Source organism: Saccopteryx bilineata, chromosome 4 (genome assembly GCF_036850765.1).
Source record: "Saccopteryx bilineata isolate mSacBil1 chromosome 4, mSacBil1_pri_phased_curated, whole genome shotgun sequence".
Lineage (NCBI taxonomy): Eukaryota > Metazoa > Chordata > Mammalia > Chiroptera > Emballonuridae > Saccopteryx > Saccopteryx bilineata.
In genome coordinates, this window is record NC_089493.1 from 159,791,871 (window position 1) to 159,806,897 (window position 15,027).

General features: G+C 41.9%; 1 protein-coding gene across 3 annotated transcripts in view; it reads left to right on the forward strand.

The window, feature by feature from the left end:
• Positions 1-7,948, forward strand: part of DDX46 (DEAD-box helicase 46) — a 69,653-nt gene extending 61,705 nt beyond the window's left edge. Inside the window, exons 22-23 of one of the 3 annotated variants that reach the window (XM_066272499.1) lie at positions 4,676-4,749; positions 5,971-7,948. In XM_066272499.1, the coding sequence (XP_066128596.1) occupies positions 4,676-4,749; positions 5,971-6,018 (122 nt within the window). In that variant the 3' untranslated portion in view covers positions 6,019-7,948. The remainder of the gene's footprint in view (positions 1-4,675; positions 4,750-5,970) is intronic. The other 2 variants (XM_066272498.1, XM_066272497.1) reach the window with 2 other exon arrangements.
• Positions 7,949-15,027: the final 7,079 nt, after the last annotated feature.

The window sequence follows — 15,027 nt, forward strand, 5'->3', positions numbered from 1 at the left end:
TAATAGTTTTTGCAAGTTTATTTGCTGCTTTTGTCAAGGAACAGGCTTTTGGAGTTCCCCACTCTGCTGTTTTCACCAATGGCACTCTGACTGGTGTTTTTAAATGAATAATGATGAACCGTGCCACAGCTAAAGCCAGATGCAGTCTTTGTAAGTTTCATTTTATTGCTATTCTACTGTTGCTATATAATAAGGTTCATACATGTTTTTAAATGGTGTGCAAAGGAAGTGAGTTGAAAACTAGGCAAATTTCATGTTTTTTTGTTTGTGATTGTGACTTTGATAAACTGACTCATGTCTATTTCAAGTCACATTTTCAAATGGCACCCTTTTATGTATCCTACAAGACCTTCAGTCTGCCAGTGACTCTTTTTCTAAATCATGTAGCTCTTTAAGGAGAGAAAATTACACTGATATCTTTCCACATTTGGATTGGACAAGTTGTCCTTATTTCTGTGTTCATCAGGCCACCATGCAGGATGCAGAGCCATTGTCATCCAATGGAACCTGGTGGTAACACCTTTGGTAGGAACATGGAATCAGCCTTTAGCCTCAGCGGGAATATCATGGGGATTATTTAAGCAAAACCAACTTTTTAGATGCCTGCCTTTTTATATAGAGGTAAATCAGAGACACCATTGCTTTGAAAAAGGATCCTTCATGTAATTTATTAATTTAAAGTTAATTAAGCTTGTTTAATACAATATAATTAAGATATCAAAGTTCAGTTTACATATAACTCCCATCCTACCAGGTGAAGTGCAGTGAGAGGTCCAGCGCCTCTGCTGACTCTTCCCATCCACTGAGAGTGAGTGGTCCGGCCTCGTCATTGTTAGCTTGAACTCAGGAAATAATGTCTAAGTTTTATAATCTAAGTAACCCTCCACCCTTGTGGCCCAGTAAAAAGATAAACTTGTCAAAAATGAACTGGAAAATTCTAGAGATGTAAGATGCTGAGTAAGAGCTGGAAATTGGTAATTAAAATGGTCTAAATCTTTGAAAATTTTCATAGATGATTAGATTTTAAAGGATCTTTTAGTTTTTGAAACCCCAACCAAATCAACTGAACACTAATAGGATGAAAACAGGTGTTGGAAGGAGCCTAGTGTCATCTGTTTCTAGTTCTGTAATTGGAGGGACCCCAGTGCCTGGCTCCTTGGAGGCTATGTGGGCTTAGCAGCTCCAGGCCTCCCACCAGGTAGCGGGAAGGAGAACAGGAAGGACTTACATGCCTAGCCACCCTGTATAATTTATAGCCTGTTTTGTGACCCTCTTTTTACTAGTGGAGAATCCCTTAAAAGCAGCCAGAGTTGTTTTAGGACCAGTGAAAGGAAATGCCTCTTTTTCATGGCAGCTTATAAACATATGTAATCTATTACCTAAAGAAGCTATGTAAGTAAAAAATTTAAACTGGTCGAAATGTCAGGCTTTAACTAAAATAGAAAAGTCACTCTGCCATTTGGGTCTAAGTGAGAGTCATTTTCCTTCTTTTTAAAGTAGCACACAATTTCAACAAGCTCCACACCAACTCATGCCAAGAAGCATAGTTTCCTCCTGAATTTCATTTTGGTTGTAATTTCTAGTCTGGCGTGGCTGTTTACTCTCATCTACCTTTCTTCCCTTCTAGCACCACAGTTTAAAATATGTGGTTAGGGCCCTGGCTGGATGGCTCAGCAGTAGAGCATTGGCCCAGTGTGTGGAAGTCCCGGGTTCGATTCCTGGCCAGGGCACATAGAAGCGCCTATCTGCTTCACCCTTCCCATCTCCTTCCTATCTCTCTCTTTCTTCCTCTCCCCCAAGGCTCCACTGGAGCAGCGTTGGCCCAGGCGCTGAGGATGGCTCCATGACCTCCGCCTCAGGCACTAGAATGGCTCTGGTTGTAACGAAGCAACGCCCCAGAGGGACAGAGCATCACCCCCTGGTGGGCATGTCGTGTGGATCACAGTTGGGTACATGCGGGAATCTGTCTGACTGCCTGCCTGCTTCTAATTTCAGAACAATACAAAAAAAAAAAAAAAAAAAAAGATGTGGTTGGTAGCTGGTGGAGCTATAGGACTTAGATTAGATATGTTGTCCTGACTTCACAGTTGTACTCATGGCCCTTTCCTTCTTAGTGTTAAACTGTCTCTCCCCTCTCCCTCCCCCTCGCCACCCACTTCTCCATCCCTTCTCCCTCCTTTAATCCCCCACTGCCCCATTCTCCTCTCCACCCCTCCTTTTTCTCTCTGAGGTCAAAAAATTTATTCACGTGTAATAAGAGGGGGGTTTTCCCCATTTCTTGTGAATTATTATCCTCATTTGGTTTCTTATGTAGAATGATTAAATTGTAATTCTCTTACATTATAACCCCAGTTTTCCTTTTATTCTTTGACATGTCCCTCCTAGTCCTTAATCTCTAGTATACTTCTTTGGTCCAACTCATTTCCTCTTAGTGTACACTGTGCTACTTATCTAGACATACCTGTTCCCTGTTCTTGTCCCCTGGTTTCTATCCCCGTGGTGGCTCTCTAATCTTCATCACTCCTAATCCCTGTGTTTCCATTGGTGTTACTGATGTTTCCAACTGCTATCCCATAAGCACCTCAACTACAGTGATCTCAGAATTGAATTTCACCCACCATCACTGCTGGTAACATATGTTCTTCCTCTTGGATTCAGTATCTTTTTTTTTTTAAGTGAGAGGACGGGACATAGTGAGACAGACTCTCTCATGTGCTCCAACTGGGATCTACCTAGCAACCCCCATCTGAGGCCGATGCTCAAACCAACTGAGCCATACTCAGCACCCAGGGCCACAGTGGAACCAGTAGAGCCATTGACTGCAGAAGAGGAAGAGGTAGAGAAGGGGGAAGGAGAAGGGGGAGAGAAGCAGGTGGTCGATTCTCACATGTGCCCTGACTAGGAATCAAACCCAGGACATCCTCATGTCAGGCTGACACTCTGTCCTCTGAGCCAACAGGCCAGGGCCTCAGCGTTTGTGTGTGCGAGAGAGAGAGAGAGACACAGACAGACAGACAGACAGACACCGGGACAGACAGGGACAGATACACAGGAAGGGAGAGAGATGAGAAACATCAATTCTTCATTGTGGCACCTTAGTTGTTCATCGGTTGCTTTCTCATGTGCCTTGACCAGAGGACTACAGCAGAATGGGTAACCCTTTGCTCAAGCCAGTGACCTTGGGTTCAAGCTGGTGAGCCTTGCTCAAATCAGATGAGCCCGCGCTCAAGCCGGTGACCTCGGGGTCTCGAACCTGGGTCCTCTGCGTCCCAGTTCGATGCTCTATCCACTACACCACCGCCTGGTCAGGCTTCAGTGTCTTTGTTACTTCTTACTTGCTGCTCAACTCTTAGCATCTTACTTTGTATCTCTTTACTGTTCACATCTAGTCAGAAAAAACATTTTGTTTGTTCTACCTAAAATATGTGCTTTCATGATGTTGTGAACACAGTCCTGTGTGAGCACCGAGGAAAAAACATTAACTGCCTGGAAGTTGGGTAAAGTTTCTTAGAAGTGATATTTAAAAGTTATTCTGGTAGATATAATATCCTAGCTATTTCTGTTGTAATATCTTTTTTTTTTTATTTTTTTATTTTTTCTGAAGCTGGAAATGGGAAGAGACAGTCAGACTGACTTCCGCATGCGCCCGACCGGGATCTACCCGGCACACCCACCAGGGGGCGATGCTCTGCCCCTCCGGGCATCGCTCTGCCGTGACCAGAGCCACTCTAGCGCCTGGGGCAGAGGCCAAGGAGCCATCCCCAGCGCCTGGGCCATCTTTGCTCCAATGGAGCCTTAGCTGTGGGAGGGGAAGAGAGAGACAGAGAGGAAGGAGGGGGAGGGGGGTGGAGAAGCAAATGGGCGCTTCTCCTATGTGCCCTGGCCGGGATTCGAACCCGGGTCCCCCGCACGCCAGGCCAACGCTCTACCGCTGAGCCAACCGGCCAGGGCCTGTTGTAATATCTTTACAAGTTTGTTTTCTAGTAGCCTATAAGATTATATAGCATGGACTTCTTTGTATAACACATCTCTCACAAAATATCATATGTGATGGCACTTACTGTTAATAATTATGTGAATGAATGTCTCCACCTGCCTCAGCCACTTGGCTACCTTGCTATGTTCTTCCCCACATTTTCTTTTTTTTTTTACCATGATATACTTTTTTCTCTCTTTAATATTTAAACATGCCTTTCTCGGTCTGTACCATTGCACATGTGATTTCGTGCCAGACACTCTCCATGTCATGTCTTCTCCTTTAACTTGGTTAGTCTGCCATTCATCTTTAAGACTTTACTTTTTTGGAATATTTGTTGCTTTAAAGAACATAATAAATGTCCAGTGAATACTTGTTAAATAAATGAACCAAGGAAGTTATATTTCCCTTTAACTTCATATTCTCTTTTCTTTACTCTCTTTAATCAGCATACCATGAACTCCTTAATACTACATGTCCTATGGCCTCATCCGTTACATTTGAAACTCTACAAGTAGTGAGGACAGTAAGCAGCCATTATATAATGTGGACGATGTTCCACCAGGTATTGAAAGGCTGTCCTGGCAGGAGCGCACTTACTGAAAGTTACATACAGTGTTCCTGGTGGCTCTCCATGACATGGATAAATAGCCAGTGTAATTCTAGTAATACAAATAATGTTTTCCACTCGCTCACCAGGTGCTAATGAACTGGCTGTGCAGAAAGCAAAGGCAGAAATCACCAGGCTCATAAAAGAAGAACTGATCAGGCTGGTGAGTAAAAACCAAAGGACTTACTTGTTTTAATAAATGTTTTATTAGACTATATTATAAATACAGAAAGGCACACAAATCACAAACATAGAGCTTGATGAATTTTCACAAAGAAATAAGCACACTGATGTGATCAGTATCTAGATCAAGTGTCCCAAAACTACGGCCCATGGCCCGCATGCGGCCCCCTGAGGCCATTTATCCAGCCCCTGCTGCAGTTCCGGAAGGGGCACCTCTTTCATTCGTGGTCAGTGAGAAGAGCACTGTATGTGGCGGCCCTCCAATGGTCTGAGGGAAGTGAACTGGCCCCCTGTGTAAAAAGTCTGGGGAACCCCTGATCTAGATTAAGAAATATAGAACATTTACCAGCATCTCAGAATCCCCTCTTGTGTCCCTCATCATCATTTCTCTCTCCCAAGTGTACCCATATTCTGACTTTTACCATCATAGATTAGTTTCACCTATTTTTGAATTTCATGTGAAGTGGAATCAGATGCTCTGACTCTCTCTATCTCTGTCATAAAAAACAAACAAACAAAAAAAAACTAGTGAAACATCAATTTGTTGTCCCACCCATTTATGCATTCACTGGTTGATTCTTTTTTTTTTCTTTTATTTTGGTGACAGAGTCAGAGAGAGGGACAGATAGGGGCAGGAAGACAGGAAGGGAGAGATATGAGAAGCATCAGTTCTTTCTTGCGCTCTTAGTTGTTTATTGATTGCTTTCTCATATGTGTCTTGGGGGGTCATACAGCAGAATGAGTGACCCCTTGCTTGAGCCAGCGACCTTGGGCTCAAGCTGGTGAGCCTTGCTCAAACCAGATGAGGCCCGCGCTCAGGCTGGAGACCTTGGGGTCTCGAACCTGGGTCCGCCACGCCCCAGTCCGACGCTCTATCCACTGCGCCACCGCCTGGTCAGGCTCTAGCTATCTCTTTCTCTAAAATCAGTTTAAAAGACTTTTTAAAAGACTATTTCACTAAGGAGTGATAGAAAAAGAACCTTGATGCCACCCCCAATACATTGGTTCAAAACAATTATCAAGGAGTAGCTGAGTGAGCACAAAGAAATGACTAGTTATTGGACAGTTTTTTCTGTCTCCATATAATATTAACAATTTTATTTTAAGTATTTTGAGTTTTATGAGTTTGTAAAGAAAATTTCCTTAATATATGTTTCTTTTTTGCTCTTTCTTACTATGTATCTTTTATTTTCTATTATAGCAAAATTCATACCAACCAACAAATAAAGGAAGATACAAAGTCCTATAAAAAACCTGGAAAACACTTTCTACCTGTGCTGGTCCTGGTACATGTGGCAATTGTTGTATGCAGTTTACAATGTGTTATAAATTAAGATTTTTTAAAATTCTACTTTGCTGATTTTTTAAATACAAGAAACAAGTATTTGCTAAAGACATCTTGCAGTAAGTACCCCTAGAATGATCAAACTACATTTAAAGCAGGTTTGTTTTCACAGTATGATGTCCTTTAATGTAAAGCTTAAATATCAAAAATTTAAATGTGTGTGTAGTATTTCAGGAATATAAAAAAAAGAAAATATTTGGACTTTTTATTAAAGGTAATAGAGTAAACAAGTTGCTAAGGGCTATTCACATCATCTCTTCAGAAAAGGTAAAATTCTGTCTAATTTTGTGTCTCCCTTGAGCTTAAGTCTTACTGGACTCAGTGGAACAATATGAACTGGATTTAAGAATGTTGTAAGAGAATTTTTCAAAATGGGTTCAGACTTTTTGTTTCAATTTTTATCATAAATGGGCAATAGTTGGGTTGCTTTTTGGTTTTGTAAAATTAAAGAATTGTAGTATAAGTGTCTTTTGCATTTCTTTACACCGCAAAGAGTTTTAGTGTTTACTGCTTTTAGGTTCCCTTCACAGCCTCTGGCTCTATACCTGGCTACGTACTCTTTTCTAATCTTCATTTAAAATAGTGATTTATAGCTTGTAAATATTAATGATTCCTTTTCCCTTGAAAATATTTGTTTATACATCTGTACATATAAATACCCTATTCATTTTAATCTGCTTTTTCTTTAGGATTATGGTGTAGGTTAATTAATTTTCTTTAAAATTTTCAAATACAGCCTGACCAGGCAGTGGCACAGTGGATAGAGCATTGGACTAGGATGCAGAGGACCCAGGTTCGAGATCCCGAGGTCGCCAGCTTGAGTGTAGGCTCATCTGGTTTGAGCAAAGCTCACCAGCTTGGACCCAAGGTCGCTGGCTTGAACAAGGAGTTACTCCGTCTGCTGTAGTCCCCCAGTCAAGGCACATATGAGAAAGCAATCAATGAACAACTAAGGTGTCGCAACGAAAAACTAATGATTGATGCTTCTCATCTCTTTCCGTTCCTCTCTGTCTATCCCTCTCTCTGACTCTCTCTCTCTCTCTGTCTCTATGTAAAAAAAAAAAAAAATTCAAATACAGCCCTGGCCAGGTAGATCAGTTGATTGGAGTCATTTCTATACGCAAGATTGTGGGTTTGACCCCTGGTCAGGGTACAAATGAGAGTCAATCTGTGAATGCATGAATGAGTGGAACAAATTGATCTCTCTCTCTTTCTCTAAATCAATAAATAAAAATTTAAAAAGTTTTTAAACATAATGATATCCATGTTTTAGACTTAGACATAAGCATCTCCCGGTGAAATTTAGTTCACAAGGAATTACAAATTATACGTTTGAGCTCTCATATATATATATTTCCTGAACATTCTGACTTCAATTGTTATGATGAGATTACTTTTTTTTAAGGCTCCTGCTATATATTTCATATTATTATCACTTCTTGAAAAAAAGAAAAATTTCAGAAATTAAACAGACAAATTTCTTAAAAGACAATTCTTTTGAATATTCTTGACCTAGGGTTTTTAGGGGGGATATATGAAAGCATACTATAGCTCTTAAAATCATTTTAATAGTACATTAAGTGGTTAAAGTGACAAGGAGTAGTGATCATTATTTATTTAATAGTATTGTTACTGAACAACTATGCTATAACTGGGAAATATTCTTAGCTGCCTCACCTAGTCACTCTCTTTCTTAGAGGAAGAAACACAAAAATATGTAACAACAGAACCAAATAAACCATTTACTCCAAAATTCCAGGCATCTTGGGCTCCTTTTTCCACCGACAAGTTATTTATTTATTTTTATTACCTAGTGATAGTTTGTTTTCTTTGATAGAATATGTGACAGTCCCACATTGGTGACAGTTGGTGCTCTTTCATCCTGCTGGATCACTTTCAGATTCAGCATTTTACATGATTTGAGCATTCCTACCGTTATGTTTGTATATCTAGTTATAACCATAGTATTTTGTTCTAAAATGAAACGTTATTCTGTTACTACATTTTTTTAGTGTCATATCAACTCTTTGATCTTTAAAATTTGAATGATGTATAGACTAATTGGGTTTTTTTTGTTTGTTTTTTACAGAGTCAGAGAGAGGGACAGATAGGGACAGACAGACAGGAACTGAGAGAGATGAGAAGCATCAATCATTAGTTTTTCGTTGCGGCATCTTAGTTGTTCATCGATTGCTTTCTCATATGTGCCTTGACCGTGGAGCTACAGCAGACCGAGTAACCCCTTGCTCGAGCCAGTGACCTTGGGTCTAAGCTGGTGAGCTTTGCTCAAACCAGATTAGCCCGCGCTCAAGCTGGCGACCTCGAGGTCTTGAACCTGAGTCCTCCGCATCCTAGTCCAACGCTCTATCCACTGCGCCACCGCCTGGTCAGGCTAGACTAATTGTTTTTTTAATGCAATATCAATATTTGCTCATGTTTTCTAATAGCCTTATAAAATAAAGTTGATTCAGTTTTCATTTTCCTAAAATCATCTTTGCTAAAATGTTTTCAGCTGTTTATCTTAATTTCTTTATATTGGTTGTCTTGTAAATGAAGTATTGCACTCAATTTTAAAATTCTGGCATTACCCAAAATATACCATTCTGTTAAAATATATGTTTCTGAAGAAGCCTTTCAGTCTTTGATGGTATTTTTATTTGGCATAAGACAGATAGGCTAAGCCTGACCTGTGGTGGCGCAGTGGATAAAGCATCGGCCTGGAATGCTGAGGTTGCCAGTTTGAAACCTGGGCTTGCCTGGTTAAGGCACATACGGGAGTTGATGCTTCCTGTTCCTCCTCCTGTTCTATCTCTTCCTCTCTCTCTCTCCTCCCTCTCTAATAAAAGTGAATAAATAAAATCCAAAAAAATAAAAAAACCCATGTTAGAATCAAATTCATTAAAAAAAAAAAAGACAGCTAGGCTATAGGGGAAAATAGGTTCCTGTGCCAGATGGTGTTTTACCACAGTGCTACTCTTAACCAGGCAATGGAAGTAGAGAATTAGAGGATAATGCTAAGTTCTCTCAAGCTCCTTTTAAACACTTTATTATTTGATGTATTTCTTCTCTTATTAGTTTAACTGTTAGTGTACATTGGTGTTTAACTGGTAGTCACAGTGCATATGTGACTGTGATCCTTCTTTCGAGGCCGGCAGCCCCTCCATGTGAAGAGATGTTTGAGCAGAACCAGCTCCTGAATACCAGGGATTTTTAAATCCTATGAAGCCAACCGTAGAGTCCTCTTCTAAGTGGCATATTAGAATCTTAAGAATCACAGGCTAGAAAGCCAAACCTCCAAATTTAAGGAGAAAGAAAAAGATTGAATATGTTTGGAGGGATAGAGGGCCTGTCTCAACTTTTTATTCCATTTAGGTGCTGTAACAATCAGAACATCTGAATGAAATCTCAGTTGAATGGGGCCTTTAACTTAGTATAACAACATCTTTGTGCACACTGATTAATAAAACATACAGTCTTGCCCTGGCTGGGTAGCTCAGTTGGCTAGAGCGTTGTCCCTGTGTGCCAAGGTTGAGGTTTGATCTTCGATCAGGGTGCATGCAGGAATCAGCCAATGTGTACATAGACGGGTAAGTTGGCAAGCTGATAATTTCTCTCTCTCTCTCTTCCCTCTTCTCTCTCTCTCAAATCAATAAATAAAAATTAAAAATAAGGCCCTGAACTGTTGGTTCAGCGATAGAGCGTTGGCCTGGCGTGTGGAAGTCCCAGGTTCAATTCCTGGTCAGGGCACACAGGAGAAGCGTCCATCTGCTTCTACACCCTCCCCCTCTACTTTCTATCTCTCTCTTTCCCTCCCACAGCCAAGGCTCCATTGGAGTAAAGTTGACCCAGGTGCTCAGGATGGCTCCATGGCCTCTGCCTCAGGAGCTAGAATGGCTCCAGGAGCTAGAATGGCTCCAGCTGCAACAGAGCAATGGCCCAGATGGGCAGAGCATCGCCCCCTGGTGGGCATGCCAGGTGGATCCTGGTCAGGTGCATGCGGGAGTCTGTCTGCCTCCCTGCTTCTAATTTCAGAAAAAACAACAACTTAAAAATAAAAATGAAACATACAGGCTGACCAATGGTGGCTCAGTGATTTGAGCTTAGCCCAGGGTGTTGAGGGCCCCGATTCAAAACCCCGAAGTCACTACTTTGAATGCAGACTCACCAGCTTGAGCATAGGATCATCAATATGATCTCAAGGTCACTGGCTTGAGCAAGGGTTCACTGGCTCAGCTTGAGCCCTCTGTGCCTTGATCAAGGCACTATGGAAGCAATCAGTGCCACAGTAAACAACTAAAGTGCCACAACAAGTTCATGCTTCTCATCTGCCCCTTCCCTTCCTGTCTCTCTCTTAAAAAAAAAAAGTGAAAAAACCCATAAAACATACATTCTTCTCTGGGGCGAATTGTGGCTACATTTCCCTCACTAAGTAAGATTTGCTGACATGTTACCAATTGCAGATTTATTTTTATTTTTGCTAGAAAGCAGGATAGAGGAAGGGAGAGAAATGAGAATTATCAACTCAAAGCTGTGTCACTTTAGTTGTTTACTGATTGCTTTTCATATGTGCCTTGACCCCGGGGCTCTAGCTAAGCCAGTGACTCCTTGCTCAAGCCAGCGACCATGGGGTCATGTTGATGATCCCACGCTCGAGCTGGTGAGTCTGCATTCAAACCAGTGACCTTGGGGTTTTGAACCTGGGACCTCAGTGTTCCAGGTTGATGATCTATTCACTATGCCACCACCGATCAGGTACAGATATCTGATAGAAGATTATAAATTCCATATCAATTTATAATTTCCCTCAGGTAGGAGTCCAAGTAGAAATGTGAAGAAAAAGTAAAATAAGTGAATTATTTGCAAAATTCCCACAATATCAGTGGTCTTACCTTTTTAATGCCTTATGGCATAGCTAGTGTGTATGTATATGTTAAGTGCATACTGTTAAATCACATGACTGGTGAAGAATTTGCTTTTGATTCTTTTTCTTTTTTTTTTTTTTTTTTTGTATTTTTTCTGAAGCTGGAAACGGGGAGAGACAGACAGACTCCCGCATGCGCCCCACCGGGATCCACCCAGCACGCCCACCAGGGGGCAACGCTCTGCCCACCAGGGGGCGATGCTCTGCCCCTCCGGGGCGTTGCTCTGCCATGACCAGAGCCACTCTAGCGCCTGGGGCAGAGGCCAAGGAGCCATGCCCAGCGCCCGGGCCATCTTTGCTCCAATGGAGCCTTGACTGCGGGAGGGGAAGAGAGAGACAGAGAGTAAGAAGGGGGGGGGGGGGGTGGAGAAGCAAATGGGCGCTTCTCCTATGTGCCCTGGTCGGGAATCGAACCTGGGTCCCCCGCACGCCAGGCTGACGCTCTACCGCTGAGCCAACCGGCCAGGGCCAGATTCTTTTTCTTGATCTTGTTCTCTTCCAAGTATGGTATTAGCTTATAGGAGTTCATGTAACCATGTTCTGTTGTGGAGGAAAGAACTATGGAATGAGGCCCTGGCCGATGGCTCAGTGGATAGAGCAGCCAGCATATGGACGTCCAGGGTTCACTTCCCTGTGAGGGCACACAGGAGAAGCAACCGTCCTTTTCTTTTCCATTTCCTCTCCCTCTTCTCTACTTCTCCCACTGAGGAGAGCTCGGTTGGAGAGCATCAGCCTCAGGCACTAGCTCTGTACTCAAGGATCAGCTCCAGATGGTGTTCCTGGTTAGATCTAGGTTGGGGTGCATGTGGGAGTCTGCCTCCCTATCTCTCCTCCTCTTACCTAAAATAAAAAGGAAATGCAGTGGTAGAAAGTCGGCCTGGCTTGCAGAAGTCCCGGGTTCCATTTCCTGCCAGGGCACACAGGAGAAGCGCCCATCTGCTTCTCCACCCCTCCCCCTCTCCTTCCTCTCTGTCTCTCTCTTCCCCTCCCGCAGCCAAGGCTCCATTGGAGCAAAGATAGCCCGGGCGCTGGGGATGGCTCCATGGCCTTTGCCTTAGGCGCTAGAATGGCTCTGGTCGCAACAGAGTGATGCCCCGGATGGGCAGAGCATCGCCCCCTGGTGGGCGTGCCAGGTGGATCCTGGTCAGGTGCATGTGGGAGTCTGTCTGACTGCCTCCCTGTTTCCAGCTTCAGAAAGATAAAAAAAAAAAAGAAATGAAAAAAGTTTGAACCCCTTTTTAGAACTATAACTCAGAGTTATTCAGACATTGTTAGCATTGTAAAAGAGTTTCAGGATTAAATAAAAACCCCTAATTTTTACTATTTGGAAATACCTGGTACTATGTGTTATGAACATTAGTCCTTTTTTACGATTTTGCCTATAATGGAATAAAGAACATGTACGATTCGGTATGAGAAATGTATTCTTAGTTCACACAAAAAGCACATCATTTGAACTTGGCACTTCGTAGTAGATGGATTTTTAGCAGCCTATCAACTCCAGGCACTTCTAGCAGCCTTGGATGTTAAACTGTCCTTGGCCCCTATTTCTGAATTCTTAAGAGTCTCTCAGGTGCCTGGGTCCAGCCAGTACAAAGATCCTTGAAGGTACTATTTCCTCGCCATGTCTTTGCCTAAGGGAGCTTTCTGGGAGCTGAGATTCCCAGAACTATACTGTGGACTTGAACGAGTCCTTGCCATCCCCCAAGCCATCCCAGGACCCAGATTTCAGATGTGGAAAGCTTGGTAGGAAGAATGAGAGTGAATGCCTTGGAACTTCAAGGAGAGCACAAGTTCCTCTGTAACATTTAATGGTCTGGTGTTGTTAGTTATTCTAAGTGTCTGGGGTGGTAATGATTCTGTGATACACATTCAAGTTTGAGAACCACTGATATGATAATCTTCACTTTCTTTTGCTCTTGGATTTTGACTTCCTGTGATACAAAGCAGTGATCTCCAAAGTGGAGCACATGTACAGTAAGCCATTGGAAAGCAGGAAGAATATATTGGAGCATCTGTTTGTATTTATTTTTAAATCTCGTTTAAATTTTTTTAGTATATTTTATATGTTACAAAATATATTGTGTATAATATACTGCTCACAAAAATTAGGTGATACTTCAAAATGAATACGAAGCAATAAAAGTTTGAATTCTTTTTTATTAAACAAGAACATCAGAAAAGCAAATGGCAAGTCAAAGAAAGATTGATTATGCAGATTAGATGCACACCCAACTTTTATTTCATTGTTGAAAATGACTATAGAAAAGGCTGAAAGCACTGGAGTATCTGCACGTTACTTGATCCCCCAATTTTTGTGAGCAGTGTATTTTGTTAGAGTATTGGTATAACTATAACTGTTCATATACATAAAAATAAATTGACATATGGGACAAGTTGCTTAAATGCTTTAAAACATCTCAGTTTTGCCCTGGTTGGGTAGCTGAGTTGGTTAGAGCATTGTCCTGATACACTAAGGTTGCGGATTTGATCCTTGTCAGGGCACTTACAAGAATCAACCAGTGAATGCGTAAATAGTGGAACAACAAATTGATGTTTCTCTCTCTTCCTTTCTCTCTCAAATCAATAAAAGGAAGTCTGTTTTGATATATAAAATGTGGATATAATACCTATTTCTCAGGGTTGTTGTGAAGATGAAATGAAATAACATAGACAGTACCTGGCATATAGAAAGCATTCAGTGAATAATTGGTAGTATTGTCATTACAATGGGTAAATGGAGTGGGTTTTCTCTTTTATTCTTTTTCGTGAGAGATAGGAAGGGAGAAAGATGAGAAACATCAACTCATAGTTGCAGCACTTTAGTTGTTCATTGATTGCTTTCTCATATGTGCCTTGACCAGAGGGGGTGGGGCTCCAGCTGAGCCAGTGACCCATGGGTCATGCCTATGATCCTAGGCTCAAGCTGGTGAGCCCATGCTCAAGTCGGCGACCTCAGGGTTTTGAACTTGGGTCCTCAGTGTCCCAGGTTGATGTTTTATCCACTGTGCCACTGCCTGGTCAGGCTGGGAGTGGATTTTCTTATGTTGTCTTTCATTATTGCTACCTATACCTTTCAACATTGTTGTAAGCTTTATACATAGCAACAACAATCAGTGGCTACCGATAAACTAAAATCCAGAAAGTGAGATTCATTTTTTTTTCTATGTATATCTTTCAGTTCAAATGAAAGTTTTTTTTGTGTTTTTAAATTTTTTTGTAGTGAGAGGAGGGTAGGCAGATACAGATTCCCTCATGCAACCTGACCGGGATCCACCTGGCAAGCTCACTAGGGGGCGATGCTCTGCCCATATGGGGCCCCTGCTCTGTTGCAACCAGAGTAATTTTAGTGTACGAGGCAGAGGCCATGGGGCCATCCTCAGTGCCCAGGGCCAACTTGCTCTAATAGAGCCATGGCTGCAGGAGGGGAAGAGAGAGAGAGAAAGGAGAGGGGGAAGGGTGGAGAAGCAGATAGGTGCTTCTCTTGTGTACCCTGACTGGGCCTGGCTGATGCTCTACCATTGAGCCAACCGGCCAGGACCTCAAATAAAAGTATTTAAGAACACTTGTTGCCTTATTTGAAAAGCCTTTAGAGGCAGCCGGCTCTCAGCTCTAGACAAATTCTTTTTATGGCCTGCCTTTTGCACATATACATACAATGACCATTTATAAAAAATCTTACTGTTGATTTGTCTATATGATCTGGCCTACCCTGGGCCAAGCTGAAGTTGTTGGAGAAATAATGAAGAATGTTGGATTGAGTCCACATTGTATTACAAGGGTATATATACAGTTTAAAAGAAGAAATGGGAGGTAAGTCAAATAGTGTGACATTAAAAAGTGTGCTTTTGTTGCAACTGAAGTGATGATAAATGGCTATGCTCGTGAAAAAACCTCTACTTTCAGAGCTAGTCTTATGTTTCATCTATATTGTGTGTACTATAGCACCTTATTAAGACCAATCTGAGATAATTATCAGAAAACCCAGTAAG